The sequence below is a fragment of the Salvia splendens genome, chromosome 14 (assembly GCF_004379255.2).
Source record: "Salvia splendens isolate huo1 chromosome 14, SspV2, whole genome shotgun sequence".
Taxonomy (NCBI): Eukaryota; Viridiplantae; Streptophyta; class Magnoliopsida; order Lamiales; family Lamiaceae; genus Salvia; species Salvia splendens.
Genome location: NC_056045.1, coordinates 30,348,827 through 30,364,899, shown reverse-complemented (window position 1 = coordinate 30,364,899; position 16,073 = coordinate 30,348,827). Strand labels below are relative to the sequence as shown.

At 37.3% G+C, this 16,073-nt stretch overlaps 4 protein-coding genes across 9 annotated transcripts; 1 reads left to right on the top strand and 3 right to left on the bottom strand.

Annotated features, from left to right (window-relative positions):
* Positions 1-32: 32 nt before the first annotated feature.
* LOC121766106 (putative ribosomal large subunit pseudouridine synthase SVR1, chloroplastic) lies at positions 33-2,968 on the bottom strand. Of its 2 annotated transcripts, XM_042162447.1 has the most exons (10): positions 2,827-2,968; positions 2,478-2,565; positions 2,214-2,314; positions 2,045-2,117; positions 1,845-1,938; positions 1,697-1,745; positions 1,397-1,547; positions 986-1,042; positions 613-668; positions 33-429 (listed from the first exon to the last, which is right to left on the bottom strand). In XM_042162447.1, exons 2-10 carry the CDS (start codon positions 2,556-2,558, stop codon positions 369-371), a joined length of 723 nt encoding a protein of 240 aa, XP_042018381.1. In that variant the 5' UTR covers positions 2,559-2,565; positions 2,827-2,968; the 3' UTR covers positions 33-368. The 2 variants fall into 2 exon arrangements, with proteins under 2 accessions (XP_042018381.1, XP_042018382.1); XM_042162448.1 differs by lacking the exon at positions 33-429 and having other exon boundaries at positions 609-668.
* Positions 2,777-3,286, bottom strand: LOC121764529 (putative ribosomal large subunit pseudouridine synthase SVR1, chloroplastic). Its single transcript, XM_042160538.1, has one exon. It carries the CDS (start codon positions 3,284-3,286, stop codon positions 2,777-2,779), a length of 510 nt encoding a protein of 169 aa, XP_042016472.1.
* A 181-nt stretch (positions 3,287-3,467) lies between these two features.
* LOC121765288 (serine/threonine protein phosphatase 2A 57 kDa regulatory subunit B' beta isoform-like) lies at positions 3,468-7,140 on the top strand. 5 transcript variants are annotated; one of them, XM_042161373.1, is made up of 4 exons: positions 3,468-3,705; positions 3,853-5,149; positions 6,425-6,740; positions 6,832-7,140. In XM_042161373.1, exons 2-3 carry the CDS (start codon positions 4,004-4,006, stop codon positions 6,725-6,727), a joined length of 1,449 nt encoding a protein of 482 aa, XP_042017307.1. In that variant the 5' UTR covers positions 3,468-3,705; positions 3,853-4,003; the 3' UTR covers positions 6,728-6,740; positions 6,832-7,140. The 5 variants fall into 5 exon arrangements, with proteins under 5 accessions (XP_042017307.1, XP_042017308.1, XP_042017309.1 ...); XM_042161374.1 differs by having other exon boundaries at positions 6,827-7,140; XM_042161375.1 differs by having other exon boundaries at positions 6,425-6,762.
* Positions 7,141-7,590: 450 nt separating this feature from the next.
* Positions 7,591-13,104, bottom strand: LOC121765287 (probable pectate lyase 5). Its single transcript, XM_042161371.1, has 5 exons — positions 12,782-13,104; positions 11,548-12,265; positions 11,286-11,477; positions 10,688-10,893; positions 7,591-7,916 (listed from the first exon to the last, which is right to left on the bottom strand). The coding sequence occupies exons 1-5, from the start codon at positions 12,910-12,912 to the stop codon at positions 7,664-7,666; spliced, it is 1,500 nt and encodes a 499-aa protein (XP_042017305.1). The 5' UTR covers positions 12,913-13,104; the 3' UTR covers positions 7,591-7,663.
* Between the last annotated feature and the right edge of the window lie 2,969 nt (positions 13,105-16,073).

Genomic DNA, 16,073 nt, shown 5'->3' with positions numbered 1-16,073 from the left:
TCAGATTGATTCAATCTTGCGCAATCACGGAATAACAAAATTATTATCGGGTAATCATAGATTGATTCAATCTCGCACTATCACGTGACAAGTTAATTTTGAGCAACTGAACATCACCGAACGAAATAGCTCGACTCATTTACAACCCTATCTAACGTGGCAGTCGTGGTTTGACACTGCAACATTTCTGCAATGCAAGTGCAGTAAACTATACAAGACAGAAAAACTGATTTTAAATTCTACCAGCACATTCCCTTTAAAATCGACCTTCTCTGGTAAAAAAATTCTTGATTTCAAACAAGCATAGACTCTACGTGGTGACTGGATTGATAATGTCATCTTCGTATCGCCATTCGTGAGCAACGTCTTTAGGTCTTCCAGCCGAGTGCTCTCAAACTAGCTGCATTTAGTTCTTGATGCTTGCCCAGTCTGTTCAAGATGGCACAGTTATATATGTAAATAGATCATTAAGAAAGAACTTCTGATATATGTGAAATAAAAAACTGTTAAAAGAGCTGATGTATCAAGAAAAAAAAAACTAGTCTAAAACGATCCAGCAAATCTCGTTATGACAAAGAGATCAGCAGCATGTTTTGAAGTGGAAAAGTTTACCCAAGATCTGTTGGAAGCCTGAAAGCGCCTATACGCACACGCTTCAGGGAATGCATCTGAAACGAGCACAGAGAAAAGACGAAAGCCATTAACAAAACTAATTTATTTGCTAGTGTGTGGTTGATATTTAGAATGCTACTTTGTAAACTGAAGAGAAAAAGGTCAGATGCACATGATTTAGGACCTTTGGGCTATTTGTTAACTTCAAAAGGTCAGTTTTGATGAATATCAGAAACATTTGTCAGGATCAAAAGAAACATGATGATGATGATGATATTTCGAGTTTTTAGGAGTTACGTTTTGCCTTTATTGTTGATTCAGGTATTGCTAGAAACATCAGTCAATGAATCAATTAAAGATAAGTGTACAGTACCTGAAGTCCAGCATTTTTTACAAGTTCTCTCACTTCGTGATTTCTTCCTTCGTGAACCTGACCCATTAAGGAAACAATGAGGTGTTACATTCGTCTTGATTCGATGTGAACCCGCCAGTCATACATTAATGCAAATATCCCTATTCAGATGACATGAGGCAACTTTACTACTTTCAAGCCCGACCAATTTCAAGCAGGTGTCCAGTTGTGATAAAAGAAGCCACTAATATCAGATGACCTCAAAGACAACACAGATCAAATTCTATTATTCTCCATTAGTACATTTTACAATATTGCTACAACCTAATACATGCACTTTTCTATTATTAGTTTTCTTAATTTTTAAGAGATCCTAAGTTGGGCAACATTTCAGGCCAAGAAAGTAGATAAAGGCATAAGTTACAGCAGTACCACAATGCGAAGCCGAGCTCTCGGAATATCTGGCTGTCGTGGTAGCAACTCCACCAGATCAGGGGTACAATGGACACCTTCTACAACTGCTCCCTCACTAATGGCAATCAATTGCCGCTTACTGACCGCACCACTAATAGATGCAATGTATCTGTCACCCATAAAATTTGATGCATTTGTTAGATAATGTTAAAGCCACTTTACTAATTAATGCTAAAGCCAAAATGCAGAAGGCTTTAAAGAACACTTTTTTTAATGTTAAAGAGTTGCAGCAAGAGAGGGGGGAAGTAAAGCCCTTACTCCTTGGATAAATTGGACGAAGGATGTGAAATCTGATTGGCAAACTCACCTAAAGCATACAGAGAGCTCATTACATGGAAATTTTGATTCATCAAGACAAATATATCAACTTGCACATTTCAGATCAAAGCATAAAACAGATCTATACCATCATTTGTCACTATAATTAACCCAGTTGTGTTAACATCAAGGCGGCCAACCGTAAAAAGTCTAGGCTTTGGTGTTCCAGGGTTCCTTTTAGTCTGAGAAAAGACATCAAAGATCTTAATTCAGCGACTGGGATCTTAAGCAAAAAGTGGTTGCACACTGATATAAATTATGTGGGAAAAGCAACTTTAGTAGCCCTACCCAGGTCTTCATAAAATCATCAAACAGAGAGAGTGCAGACTTCGTCTCTTTCTCTCCTGCTGAGCATATATAACTGCACCAATTGAACTTTTGTATCAACTCCCGTTCTGTTAAATATTGAGCCGAGATTAAGTGCCAAGACAATCAGAGACAGAGTTGGTTAACAAACCCTTTTGGCTTGTTCAGGGCAAAATAGACCTTAGGAGGAAGCTTCTTCGCCAGACGGCCTCCATTAACGTAAATAATATCTTTAGCAGGATCTACTCTAGTCTGCCCCCATCATCAAAGAACCAAGAAACACAAAATGAGAACCTATAGTCATCTTAACTATCCATTCTTGATATTACTGGCATATAACAAAGTATCACAAATTCACGGTATATGCTAAATACCATTACATAGATACGACTCCCAAAATGAATGTAATGCCAACCTGCGGTGTGTTGCAAACGGAGCCGTTTACAGTCACCTTCCCTTGAAAAATCAGCTCCTCGCTACTTCTCCTAGATGCCATCAAGCCACTGTCAATCAAAACAGATTCACAAATAGCATAAGATATTGACTAATCAGATTTACAGCTTTCAATTTGTGGTTTCACGCAGATTATAATAGTATGTTATCTCTATTTGATTAACCAACTAAGTAGGTTGAAAATGTATGATTATATAACCAAATCCTGTCAATCAAACACTTGCGCTTCGTCAGCTCTTCAATCAAACAATCACTATACATTCAATCCCCAACTAATTTCATCAAATTACATCCAGAATTTAGGCATTTACCTCCGGCAGCCGCCAGCACTTTCGCGAGCCGCTGCGGAGGCTCACGGAATCGCTCATTGTAAAATCTCCGCGCCGCCTTAGAGTACTTCGGCTCAGCTGTGGGAACCCTAGGCTTGTCCTTACCGCCACTACCTCTATCCTCTTTCTTCTTCTTTCTCTGCGTGCTTTCATTGGCGACGGCTCTGAGGAAACGCTCCGACGGCGTCGTCTTGAGCGTGACGGCGCCGCTCTCGTCGTCGTTGACAGTCCACGGGATGTAGGGCTCAGAGTCCTCGCGCGGCGAGGGTTTATGCGATTTTGATTTAGGTTTGGGCGCGGCGAATTTGGCGCCTAATTCGGTGGTGGCGGAGGAGAGAGATGAGGTAATCGCTCTCCGGAGGTGGCAGCGGGGGAGGATTACGGATGTTCTAGAAAGATTCAGCGTTGAGAGAGCGGCGGCTGCCGCTGCTATCGCCGCCATTTCGCGGTGGTTGATGGCGGATTGAATTCAGTCAAAATTCAGTGAGAGAGGTTTGTAGATAAAATTCTGTATTTATTTATACATTTCCGTTTGCAAATAAATTTATGGCAATTAATTAAAAATAATTTAATTTAATCAAATAACATTATAACAATGCTTAATGTTGAAAAAGTATTGAAGATTTAAGTATTTTCTGATAATGTTTTTTAATTAAACATTTTATCCAAATTTGAAGAACAAAATTTAGCTATAAATGAAACAATTCTTCTCTTTGCCACCATTTTTTCGGATCTTTGTTTCCCAAATCGACACACGCAGCTCTCTCTCTATCTCACACCTGCATACGTAGTTTTTTCTCTCATGTCGTGATTCCTAGATTTGAATTTTGTCTTCTCAATTCGCAGCTAATCTCATTTGAGGTACTTATTTTTTCACTTTCTGCTTTAATTACAGCAAAAATGGAAGAATATTTCCGCGACTGTGATGATTGTTCAATAAAAAATGCTCAATTTCACGCTATTGATGCAAATTTTGTTTGATATTGTATTGTGTTTGCCAATTTCCAGGTGTGGCATTTGTATGGGAGCTGGCTAGGTTAGGATTGTGTAGGAAAAGATGAAAATTTGAATAAAATTGATGAGAAATTGGGTTTGATCTGGGGAGAAATTAGTAGTTGATTAGTGTTTTAAGGACTGTTTTTGTGATCTAGTATCTCTAATGAAAAACAAAAACAAGATGTTTAACAAAATAATGAAAAGGGGGAAAAAGGCCTCCAGGGAATCGGTTGAGGCACCAGTTCCCGCACCGGCAGCTCCGCCGTCTGCTGTGACGGTCAATCACGCATCACGGACGAATGTGACGCCGAAGCCGACGGCTGGTCCAGTCGTCCCACCGAGGCCTAAAACGGTGGAGGTGCTTCCGAATTTGAAGGACACCCCGATAAATGAGAAACACGGGGTTTTCATCAGGAAGGTCCATGTGTGCTGTTTCTTCTTCGATTTTGTGGATACGATGAAGTCTGCGCGGGAGAAGGAGATCAAGAGGCAGACGCTCGCGGAGCTTATCGACATTGTGCAGAAGGGGTCGTGTAAAATGAACGAGATAATGCAAGATGAGATGATCAAGATGATAGCTTTGAATATATTCCGGTGCTTGCCACCTGCAGCCCACGAGATTACTGGCGGACCGGGTGGAGATCCGGAGGAGGAAGATATGTATATGGACCCGTCCTGGCCTCACTTGCAACTAGTTTACGAGTTGCTTCTGAGATATGTGGTGTCGTCTGATACTGACGCTAGGATTGCTAAGAGATACCTCAATCACTCGTTTGTGCTAAAACTGCTTGATCTGTTTGATTGTGAGGATATACGAGAGAGGGAGTATTTGAAGACTATTCTTCATCGGATGTATGGGAGGTTCATGGTTCATCGGCCCTATATAAGGAGCGCAATGAACAATATCTTGTACCGTTTTATATTTGAGACGGAGAGGTATGGTGGGGTTAACGAGTTATTGGAGATTATTTCGAGTATCATCTATGGGTTTTCAGTGCCAATGAAAGAAGAATATAAGTTGTTTCTTATACGAGCACTTATTCCGTTACACAAACCTAAATGTGTTGCTTCCTACCATCATCAGTTGTCCTACTGTATGACGCTATTCGTTGAGAAAGATTACAGGTTGGCTGATATCGTTATTCGGGGGTTGCTGAAGTGTTGGCCTATCTCAAACTGTGGCAAAGAGGTTCTGTTTCTTGGGGAGTTAGAAGAGATTTTGGAGTTCACCCAATCTTTAGAGTTCAAGCGCTGTATGGTTCCTTTGTTTAAACAAATCGGACGAAGCATCAGAAGCCCGCATTTCCAGGTTTCGTAACACCCTTTTATTTGTACATTCGATAATTTATAATGTGATTATGTTATTTCTGTGTGTACGAGTGTCTGTGAAAGCCTATGATAAGACATGGAACGGATCACTGAGTTTCATACTCACACACACATACACAAAATACGCATTCTGATTATGTGAAGCTTACGATTTTTTCACATATGCTAAGACTTGTTCTATGAAGTATTCTCTCGTGTTCTTTGGTTAACACACTTCCCACCATGTTGTGTGGTTGTATCAACGTAGATCTTAATGTGGTGGAATTGACTTCGTAAAATCTTATGCACGTATTAATTGGTGACAATATCTTTAATTGTATGGAGAGAAGAGCAACTCAATTAGAGACAAATTTTGTGGATACGTTCAGGGTCTGTTTGGTACACGGAATTAGAATTGAATTGGAAGAAATTGAATTAGAATCCAATTCCGAATTCTTTGTTTGGTAGAATGAAATAATTGATATGGGATTGAATTTGAAAAATTATGTGCACACACAATACACACTTTGCACACACAAAAGTGTGTGCGGCATGTGTATGTGTGTTTGTGCAGTGTGTGCGGCATGTGTATGTGTGTGTGCAGTGTGTGCGGCATGTGTGTGTGTGTGTGTGTTTGTGCAGTGCGTATTGTGTGTGCAGTGCGTGTGTGTGTTTGTGCAGTATGTGTGTTTGTGCAGTGTGTGCAGCATGTGTGTGTGTGTGTGTTGGTGCAGTGTGTGCAGCATGTGTGTGTTTGTGCAGTATGTGTGTGCAGAGCAGTGTGTGCAGTATGTGTGTGCAGAGCAGTGTGTGCAGTATGTGTATTCATTGTGTGTAGTGTGTGTGTGTTTGCCGAATGTGTGTGTCATTAGAATGTGCGCACACTATGTGTGTGCTTTATGAGATTCCAATTATCTACTTTTGATACGGAATTTGAATTCGGAATTGTAATTCAATTCCAAATTCAAGTATTTTTTTTTATACCAAACACTAGATTTGGAATTAAAGGTTTCAATTCCAACTCCATACCCTCAATTCTTCAATTCTGTGTACTAAACGGACCCTCATAAAAGTGCCAGGACGTTAATAATATTCATCAGAACCCTCATTTTTGTGAATTACTTTCATAGATATGTCTAGACATTTTGCTTATTCAACCTTTGAGATCTAATTAAACTCTTGGATATTGGTGATGTGGTAACTTAATAATTTTTTATTTAAAGAAATTCTTGATGCTGGTTGATTGTCTAGATTGTCCCGTTTCTGTGTTACGCAGGTAGCTGAACGAGCTCTTTTTTGGTGGAACAACGAACACATAGTAGCCTTGATAGCAGAGAATCGGCATGTTATTTTACCAATCATTTTCGATCCTCTGGAGAAGAATATACAATATCATTGGAACCAGGCAATCAACGGCTTGAGCAGCAATGTTCGAAGGATGTTCGTGGAGATGGACAGTGAGCTATATGAACGGTGCCAGAGACAGTATGAGGAGAAGGAGACAATGGCAGAGGAGTTGGAGGAGAGACGCATCACGACTTGGAAAAGACTGGAAGAGGTAGCTGATGAGGCCGCTTAAGGAGACGACAAAGGTTCCCATTTAGTGATCTTTAGGTGGGCTTTTAAAATATAATTTCAAGAACAAGAACATTGATTGATGGCTTCTGGATTTGGCTAGACCAGATGCTCGGGAGATGTAGAATTTCGGCGACTTCCTTTGGCTGGTTGCTTGCTACCACGAGAGCTGGAAGGAAAGGAAAAAGATCCGAACCAAGGAGGTACGGTATGACTTAAGACTGAATTGTGTTTTCCACATCAATTTTTTTCATTTTTAAAACATTTTTGTTTCTTTATCCAAATAATGGCCAACTATTTGAACAGAAAAAATCAAGGATTAGACTGTTGTTTAGTCTGTTTAAGAGCTTTGTAGATAATCATTCATCTATTCTTTGACAATTTGATTATAGAAATATACTAAAAGATTTGGATCCATTTAAATTTTGAATCTCTGGTGATATACACTTGTTTGTTGATCATTCATAATTTGAAGTGACTTTTTATAATTTGATCTTCAGCTTGTTTTAGAGGACTTTTCTCTATCATATAGTTTGTCTATTTTTAGAGTACATTTGAACTATTCTTCATTTTCTGTGTGAAAGTGTTGCTGCTTCTTGAAACTCATGCCGCTCACTTGAGCATTGCCCAAGTGAGTTTGCAAGGATCGGATGCGTTACAACCCGATGTGGGGTTGTACTCGAGTGAGTGGCATGAGACGAACCACTTTCATGCCGATGATTCTAGCTGTTTGACCGTATAGTGGTCGTGTATGGTTTTCGAGTCGCGGTAAAATTATGATATGCAGTGTATTGATGAAGTGAAATACGAGAACGAAAATGTTTTCGATTTAAGGTTCTATTATTACTTTCATTTGAAATCTAAAACTTCTTCATAAATTCCTCTTTTCTTTGCTCATTCCTATACCATTTCCCAAATTCCTTTCATTTTTTTTCTATATCTATAATGAGAGTGATGATAGTGAACCATCACAATTGATTATAGTATACAAAATCAAAATAATTAAAAGAGACAATAAGATAGTGGTGGGTGGCCGAGATAATTGAGTTGGTGGCGCGCCGCTCCCAAATATCATACTATAGTTGTCACCATCGCCGTAGCCATAGCCACCGCCGTCGGGCCCGCCACCGCCGTTACTGGTTGCGCCGGTAGCCCTCCCCCCTCCCCCATATGATATGCTATACCCATTGTCCCTATAATGAATCCACCAAATTTAATTAATGTAACATTAGTCCATTTTCAATAATGCATGTCATTTACACAAATGAGAGCCATTCAATATTTCATGGTATCTATTAAATTGTCGGTTATTTATGTTGAAGATTTGAATGCATGATTTAATAAATGATACATACTGATTACGAAGAGTTTTTGGTATACTAGTACATCATATATAAATATGTTTTATCTTATTTTGTTTATAAATTTATTTTGATTCCAATATCTTAAATAAATCCAATTTGTTAATTTGCTAGTATTTAATTTTTAAAATTAATGACATCATTAATTTTAAGGCATTAGAATCAACTTGAATAATAAGATGCAGTGGAATGCGTTATATTGCTAACTTTTTAATCTTCTAACTTTGCTAACTCATCAACACAGTGTATTAAAAATATCAACACATAATTTTATTGACATTTCAATATATTATGTTGATAAATGTCAACAATAAAATTATGTGTTGATATATTAATGTCATCGTATTGATGTTTTTAATACACCGCATTGATGAGTTAGCAATTTAGAAAAGTTAACAATTGATCACGCCCCAAAATATAGTAAATGAGATGCCCAAATAAATGATGCTCATATAAATCATTATCCGTCCACTCAACATACTCCATCAACTATTATAGCATAACATTAGTCACACTAATTTCCCAAAAAGTGCAATATTATTAATTATGGGGCCACCTAGTAAATTGATGGCTCACATGCATAAATTGGTAGCTACAAAATTAGGAATTGAAATTAAGATTGAAAATTGAAAGAGAAAAGGACCTCCCACAAGTGGGATCCACATAATTGGAAACAGAATGTGTGACAGTTCATTTGACAAATTTTTTCCTCACATCATCAATCGAATATTTTGAATTTATTATGTAGACTTTTTTGTCATGAAAAAAATTCAAGAACGAATCTAGATGCCAGATTCGATGTATATATGTTGTTTAATGATGTATTTATATGTGTATTAAAAATGACAAACTAAATAACGTATACAATGTCAAATATAACGTCTTACACATTATTTTAGAATTTATAAAAGTATAAAATTTGTGATCATTTTGCATTTATATATGTGGTTGGATGTGAATGTTAGCTTCAATGTCGCTATGTCATAAATCTTATATATCCAAATGTATTAAATAGAAAGCTCTATGTTAAGTAGTAAAGCAATTCAAAACTCAAATGAACCTACCTAGGATAAGCTCAACTCTTATCCAGTCCCGAACTACAATTCTTTCGTTACACGTTACAAATACATTTATGTGCATACCGACACTATTAAATACTACTTCATTACTGTTAGTATTCCTTGAATCTAAAACGCGGTATCATTATAGACCAAACAACAAGTGTAGTATGTTTCTTAAGAATGGATTTAGGTTTTTCACTAGAAAATTGAATCCAAATGACCAAAAGAGAACGGTAATATGGTCATTGTACAAGAGACACCTACATTTTTGAGTGCCCAAAAAATTGTACATTGAGAAGGTATAAAGAGTTAGAGAAAGATAAGACGATGAAACACAACTTAGCTGGCCATATAAAATGAAGTATCATTACTAATTCTCTTTTATCACTATAAAAAGTTGAGGAAAATGGGGGGGGGGGGCAAATGGTAATTTTTTCAAAGAATATTTATTGATGACCCAAGCAAACATCTATGAAACAAAACCGGTAGGAGAAGTGGGCCCAAGAAAAGAGCCTATTAGTGGGCCAGGCCCACAACCCAAAAGTCTAACTAAAAGGAGCCCACCATTGGCTGGAAAGCATGAAGAAGGGTATAAAGGTAAATAAATCTCTTTCAAAAAAAAATTGGCCAAACAGAGACATGAAATGACCTACATTATCCAAAACAAGCGAGAGAAGGGATTGAAGAGGGAGATAGGATAGGCAAAATGACGATAAATGCTACACTCGATTGACTAACGAGTTTTGAAATTATATTCGAATAGAACTATGTGTGACGAATAATAGATAATATACAAGTCGGATCTATAGGAAATAAAATGCCTAATATTCAGAAGATAGAAAGTATTTTAGTTATCAAAAAGAAGAATGAAAAAGGAAAACAAGAGTTTACCCTCATTGTGGATATACCAAATACATTCTCTAAAGTTTGAAGAAAGACTACTTTGATAAAATTTGCTAAAAGAAGAAAAGCCCTAAAAGACAGCTTGGAAACCCTAAGGACCTTTGGTCACATAGATTCCCGAGGGGAGTCGTCACCTGACATCCTTTTATAAGCATCGGGTTCCAATAGCTCCTTTTTTGTACATGCTTTTGAGAGGAGGTGTTATTAGGTGAATCGTGGGTTAGTTTTCATGGACAGGGTGATGGTTTAGAGTGAACGGCTAGGTGAAATGTAATGAACCTCAAAGCCATATTTGGTTGAACAAAACGTAACGAATATTGAGTGTTTCTATGCGTAATGTGCGTGAACGAAGGGCGAATATGTCAATTTGGGTGAGGGGGGCCTTGATGTAGCACTCATAAGAGTAAAAATGTGGCTATAAAGGCACACAAGCACCCCCAAAAGCCGCCTAACTAAAACAAAAAGTGATCCTACCGTATGGCGTGAAAAGACGAAAATACCCTTGGCGCGCTACTGACTTAGGTTAAACTCTAACGCGCAAGTAAAAAACCATCACTAGCATGACCCCCCTTTTGTCACAATAATCATATTATGGATGAATTATCATGAGCTAAAAAAAGGAAGAGAGAGTGAGTGTACCTTTGGCCACCAATAACACCGGCGTTCATGGTGAGTTGGTCGATGAGCCCGGCTGACTTCGCCTCGACGCTCGTTGCCTTAGCATACTGCATGCTGAGCCCCGCACCGGATGGCACGAAGAACGCGCCATTCACCAGAAGGTCCCCATCCGTCCTCCAGTTCCACCCGGCCCACTCGTCCTCGTCCGTGTCCACTCGCTTTGTTACCTATAAATCCAACCGATTTCTCAAATTCAGCAAAACTTTTTGCTCATATCAGTGATTAATATTACATGGTGATAGTGACACTTGCAAAAGTCTTTTCATAAAGAAATGGTCCTTAAATGTAATCCCAACAAATCTCATATGTTGCAAGTTGAGGAAAAAGCATATAGAATCAAAGTATAGATATCTCACTTTAGTGAATAGCTCACTAAACAAATCAATATTCTCCCTAAAAAGAAGGCTACATTTCATTAGATAACTCAAATCAAACTCTAATCTTTCTTAAAAATTATCTCAATTTCCATGTGAGCACAAACAAGTCAAAAAGTTTCATCACACATTTGATCATTTCCCCCTAAAATTATGCAAAATGGATTGAGATTGACTGTTGTTACCTCCTTAGCATTGGGATCAGCCGGTGCCATGTACCGGTTCCCTTGGCTGTTGATGGTGGGACTAGCACTCCCTCCGATCGCGTACATTTGCCACTCGGTGAAATCATTGTTCACGACGTGAATGTAGCCTCTCCTGCACCTCGGCATCCTCTGCACGAGCTTCTCCCCAAAATGATTGAACGCGATAGTCACCTACACCACAACGTCGTTAATTAGAGCAACGATGAAAAACACAACGTGCCTAGACAACGCGGATAAATACCTGCATCCCCGAGTCAGCCAAGTGGTTGTCGTTGTGGCCGAGCAGCATAACCTCGTCGTGGTGGGAGAAGTAGCTATTGGAGATGGTGATGGCGGTCGATCCCATGATGGCATCGATCAATCCATCGGTGCAATGTGACAACGCGCAATGGTCGATCCATATGTTCCTCGACGAGAAGATGGATATCCCGTCCCCGTCCGACCTCCCCCTCCACCCCGCGTGCGAGGGGCTCGACCTCACGACCGTGTTCCCCGAGGGCACGCAGTTGTAGATGTGCACGTTGTGAATGATCACGTTGCTCACGGACTGGAGGGTGATGCACCCGGATCCCGTGATGTGCACGGTCGCGCCCCGGCCGTCCACGGTCTTGTAGCTGTTGAAGATGAGCTCGTGCTTGAGCTTGATCACCATGTTCGACTGGAAGACGATCCACAGGGGCTCGTCTTGGATGACCGCGTGGCGGAGGGTGCCCGGGGCAGGGTTGGCCGCGTCCCGGTCAGAGGAGTCCGTTACTACGTAGTAACGGCCTCCTTTTCCCCCCAAAGCGCCGTGGCCGAAGCCGATTGCGCAGTCCGCCAGGCGCTGGCGGTTAGAGCCCCAATTCGGGTCGCAGCGCCAGCAGTCGTCGATGGGGTTTCCGGTGAGGCATTGGGCAATGCCGGTGGGGTTTGGGGCGGAGAGGAGCTGATGCCTTCTTGAAAATGAGGCATTAACACTCCTACCAAATTGGGGGAAATTTCACAACTTTAAATGATAAATTTTGTTATATTTCAATAAATTAGTAACTAAATGGGGATAAAAGAGCAAAATCAAACTAGACCCACATGTGATATTTAATGTCAGAAAACACACACACACAACACACAGTGGAAAAACAGGGGAAGTAAGTACACATGATAGATAAAGGGGCAATGTCAGAAATCCAAAATAGGGCCAAATTCAATACAAGTAGAATGATCAGAATCAAATTTACGGAACAAATTTAACAACTTCATGAACAATGTTAACAAAAAATGAACAACACAAAAACACACATACACACACAAAAACAGAGACATGAATGCTAAAAATTCGAATCAAAATTAAGTAAGAGCCCAGCTCATAAAAGCTCAAGATGATCAAAGCCCAGATAAAAAGTTCCAATTTTGAGCAGAACCCATGTGGAGGAATCTGTGCTCAATGCCTTTCCATCAATGTATCCATCTATCTATCTATGTGTGTGTGTGTGTGTTACCTTTGAACATGCTGGACAACAGCTTCAGGGTCAGGGTGTTGATGGGGGAGAGAGAGATTTTGGGATGAGGTGAATGAGAAGAGAGAGAGGAAGAAGATGCAAACCAAGAGAATGGAGAATTGAGGAAGCATTCTTTGTCAGAAATTAAAGAATGGAGAGAGGGGGAGAGGAAGAGTATATGTTGTGTTAATGGTGAAAGAGAGACACTCAAGGAAGGAAGAGATTTCTTGCTTCCTTGGATGGGGATTTTGGGAAATTGTGATCATCAATTATATATACATGTATTCTTTTTTTTGAAATAGTGTAGTGGAAATTGTTGAGGGTTTTGAAATGAAAAATAGTTGTTTCTTTCTTGGTGGTGGTTTTTGGAGGTTGTATTATCCTTTTATATAGGTAAAAGAATGGATTTTGCATTGGGTTGAAGAAAGTATTTGGGCAGTTTTGGCCTTCAAGAAATTGGTAGTTTGACTCTTTAGACCTTCAAAAGGATGAGAAATTGAGAATCTATTTGGTGCTTATATTCCCTTTCAGTATTTGAATACTTGAGTTTGGTTTTTGCATTATTGATGAAGTGTTTTCTTTAATGCATGGCTTTGTCTTGCATATATTGATAATTTGATTTTTAACAATTATGAGTTTGGGATCTTCACCAAAAGAGTTTAATTGTAGTTTGTTTGGAGCATAAGAAAGAAATCTTCTTAATTGTAGTTTGTTTGGAGCATAAGAAAGAAAATATGAAAAAAGAAAGAAAGAATGAAAAAAATGAAATGCAAAGATTATTAGAAAGTATTTATCTTTTTCTTTTGCATGCAGAATCAACCACGTCACATACTAGTCTTACGTGATAAATATGCTGTGGGAGATATTAATTTTATTTAGTATTTTCGTTGTCTTAAAATTATCGTTTCAATTATAGCATAAATAATATGATGTCACGTCCTATATTGACAAAATATAAATTAGTACGTAGATACAAAATTTAATATACAGACAGTGACAAATTTAAATGGGAGACAGGGATGCTAACACCAACTTGATATCTTTCTTTAATCTCTATACATTATAATTTTAATAGTGATAATAGATAACATTCATAATAACATAGTCATTATTATTATTATTATTATTATTATTATAGTATAATATGCTGACGTACAATTTTCGTTGAAATTTGGCTTCTGCTTTTGATTCTTTGAACTGCATATCCTTTAAGAAATTTAAAAGCATTTCAAGAAAAAATAATTAAAGTTGATGAAAAAAAGTCAAATTATGATGATATTTTTATTATAAAATTAATAATAATGTCAATAAAAAACTTGTCCAAAGTGATTATTTATCAAAATGAACAATTTATTAACTGTTCCCTAGTAAATTGTCTTTATGCGACTAAAAATCTTTTAACATAAACAACTAATTTTATACAGAAATGGCCATACCTAATTATACATGTTTTAATTTTTGATTAAGCAAGCATGACTAAGCTTCACTGATTATGTGACAAAATCATGAATACTTTATACTCCTACTAAATTTGATGTTTTGTTATTGATTGACGACCTTATTTAATTACAAGCTTCAAAAAAATCAAGAGAGAAGCATTACTTTAATACTCCTATTTTTTTATAAATATAGAATAAAACGTCACTTAAATTGTTAAAAAATGTGCTTGTTGAGGAGTTTATATATAATATCTATTAAGTACTCCCATTCCACTAGTTTTTATGCCTTTAAATTAAATTTAAACAAAGCATTGATTTATTGCGTCTTAATCGTTTTTCATTTATGTGTGCTTTTTATTATATACAATTATACAAATAGTTTGTTAAGATCTTAGAAAACTAAATACAAAATTGAACCTGCTAGGGAAAAAAGTTAATTGGCTTGCATGGTGCTGAAATGAATGATTATTAGGTAGAAACATGAATTATTCCTGAATAAAAAGTCATAAACCAATTAGTTCTCTAAAAACGAGTTTGTTCAAGAAATCAACCATAGATATAATGTTGATATGCAAGTGCGACCAAAAATCTTAAATCCCAACCAATTTGCAATTTTATATTTAGATGCAAAAATTATTTTGTAATCCTATTTGTCAGAGTTAGTCAAGATAATAACATTTCAAATATTGGGGGCTAATAATAGTATAATACCATCTTGTTGGCATGAAATTTACAGATATTAATGTGAAAGAAAAAACATTCCCTGTCACCATTACTGAGAAATAAGTTAAGTATAATCAACTCAAATCATACTAATATGTTATTCTCATATGTATTTAATTTGTAGTTATTTATATTTATATAATTTAACACGAAATGAAATACGATTATATCCAAAATCTCAATTTATTAAAGTTCCACATCTCTTTTTTCTAAACTGGTTAATATCTAAAAAGTTTCAGGAAAAAAGTGAAGAAAAAAGGAATTTTTATAAGACTTTACAGTTATGGTCTTATGGAGATTCATGTTACCATGCATGGGAATTTTAGCATTTTGGCAAACATTTAGGCATGTTAACACATGTTCAAAAAGCTCCTTGTATTTACTTGATTTATCGTCGTGATTTTTATTGTATAGATATTTCCAAATTCCAATAGTAGTAGCTTTTCATGTTAAAATTATAGTACTATATACTATTAAGCAGTATATAAGAATTGAAATCAATTAATCACTATTCTAGTATTAAATAATTAAATTAAAAACCGTATGCATAATATAAAGTATAAGTTGGCTTTGTGCAAAGATAATTGTTGAAATCTTGTCATCTCTAACGTGTAGTCTTAATTCAAAGAGATTCTATACAAAAAGATGAATCAAAGTTTCCTACTTTGTGAAAAGATAGTTTTCAATTTTCTTAAATTGGGTATCAAGATCATCTAATCTTTATTTCATTTTTATTAATGAAAAATATTGACCAATTAAAACGTAATGGACCAATGTACTCACTTCAAAAATACTCAGTTTTAATGATCGGTAAAACGATATAGTCAGTTAGTGTATTTGATTAAGATCGACTTAATTAAAATGGATTTGCCAGACGCTTAAATGGCAAGTTTCATACTAAAATTGTGGTGAAGTAAACTATATCCTACATCGAAGAATGGACAAGAGTTGCAAGCATATAAATAGGCTACCATAACTCCATTAGTATGAGGCCTTTTGGGGAGTACCCCAAGAGCAAAACCGTGATGGCTTTGCCCAAAGCGGACAATATCATACTAATGTGGAGTTCGGGTGTGCACCACCGGGGACCCAACAGTGGCCTTTTGGGGAGTACCCCAAGAGCAAAACCG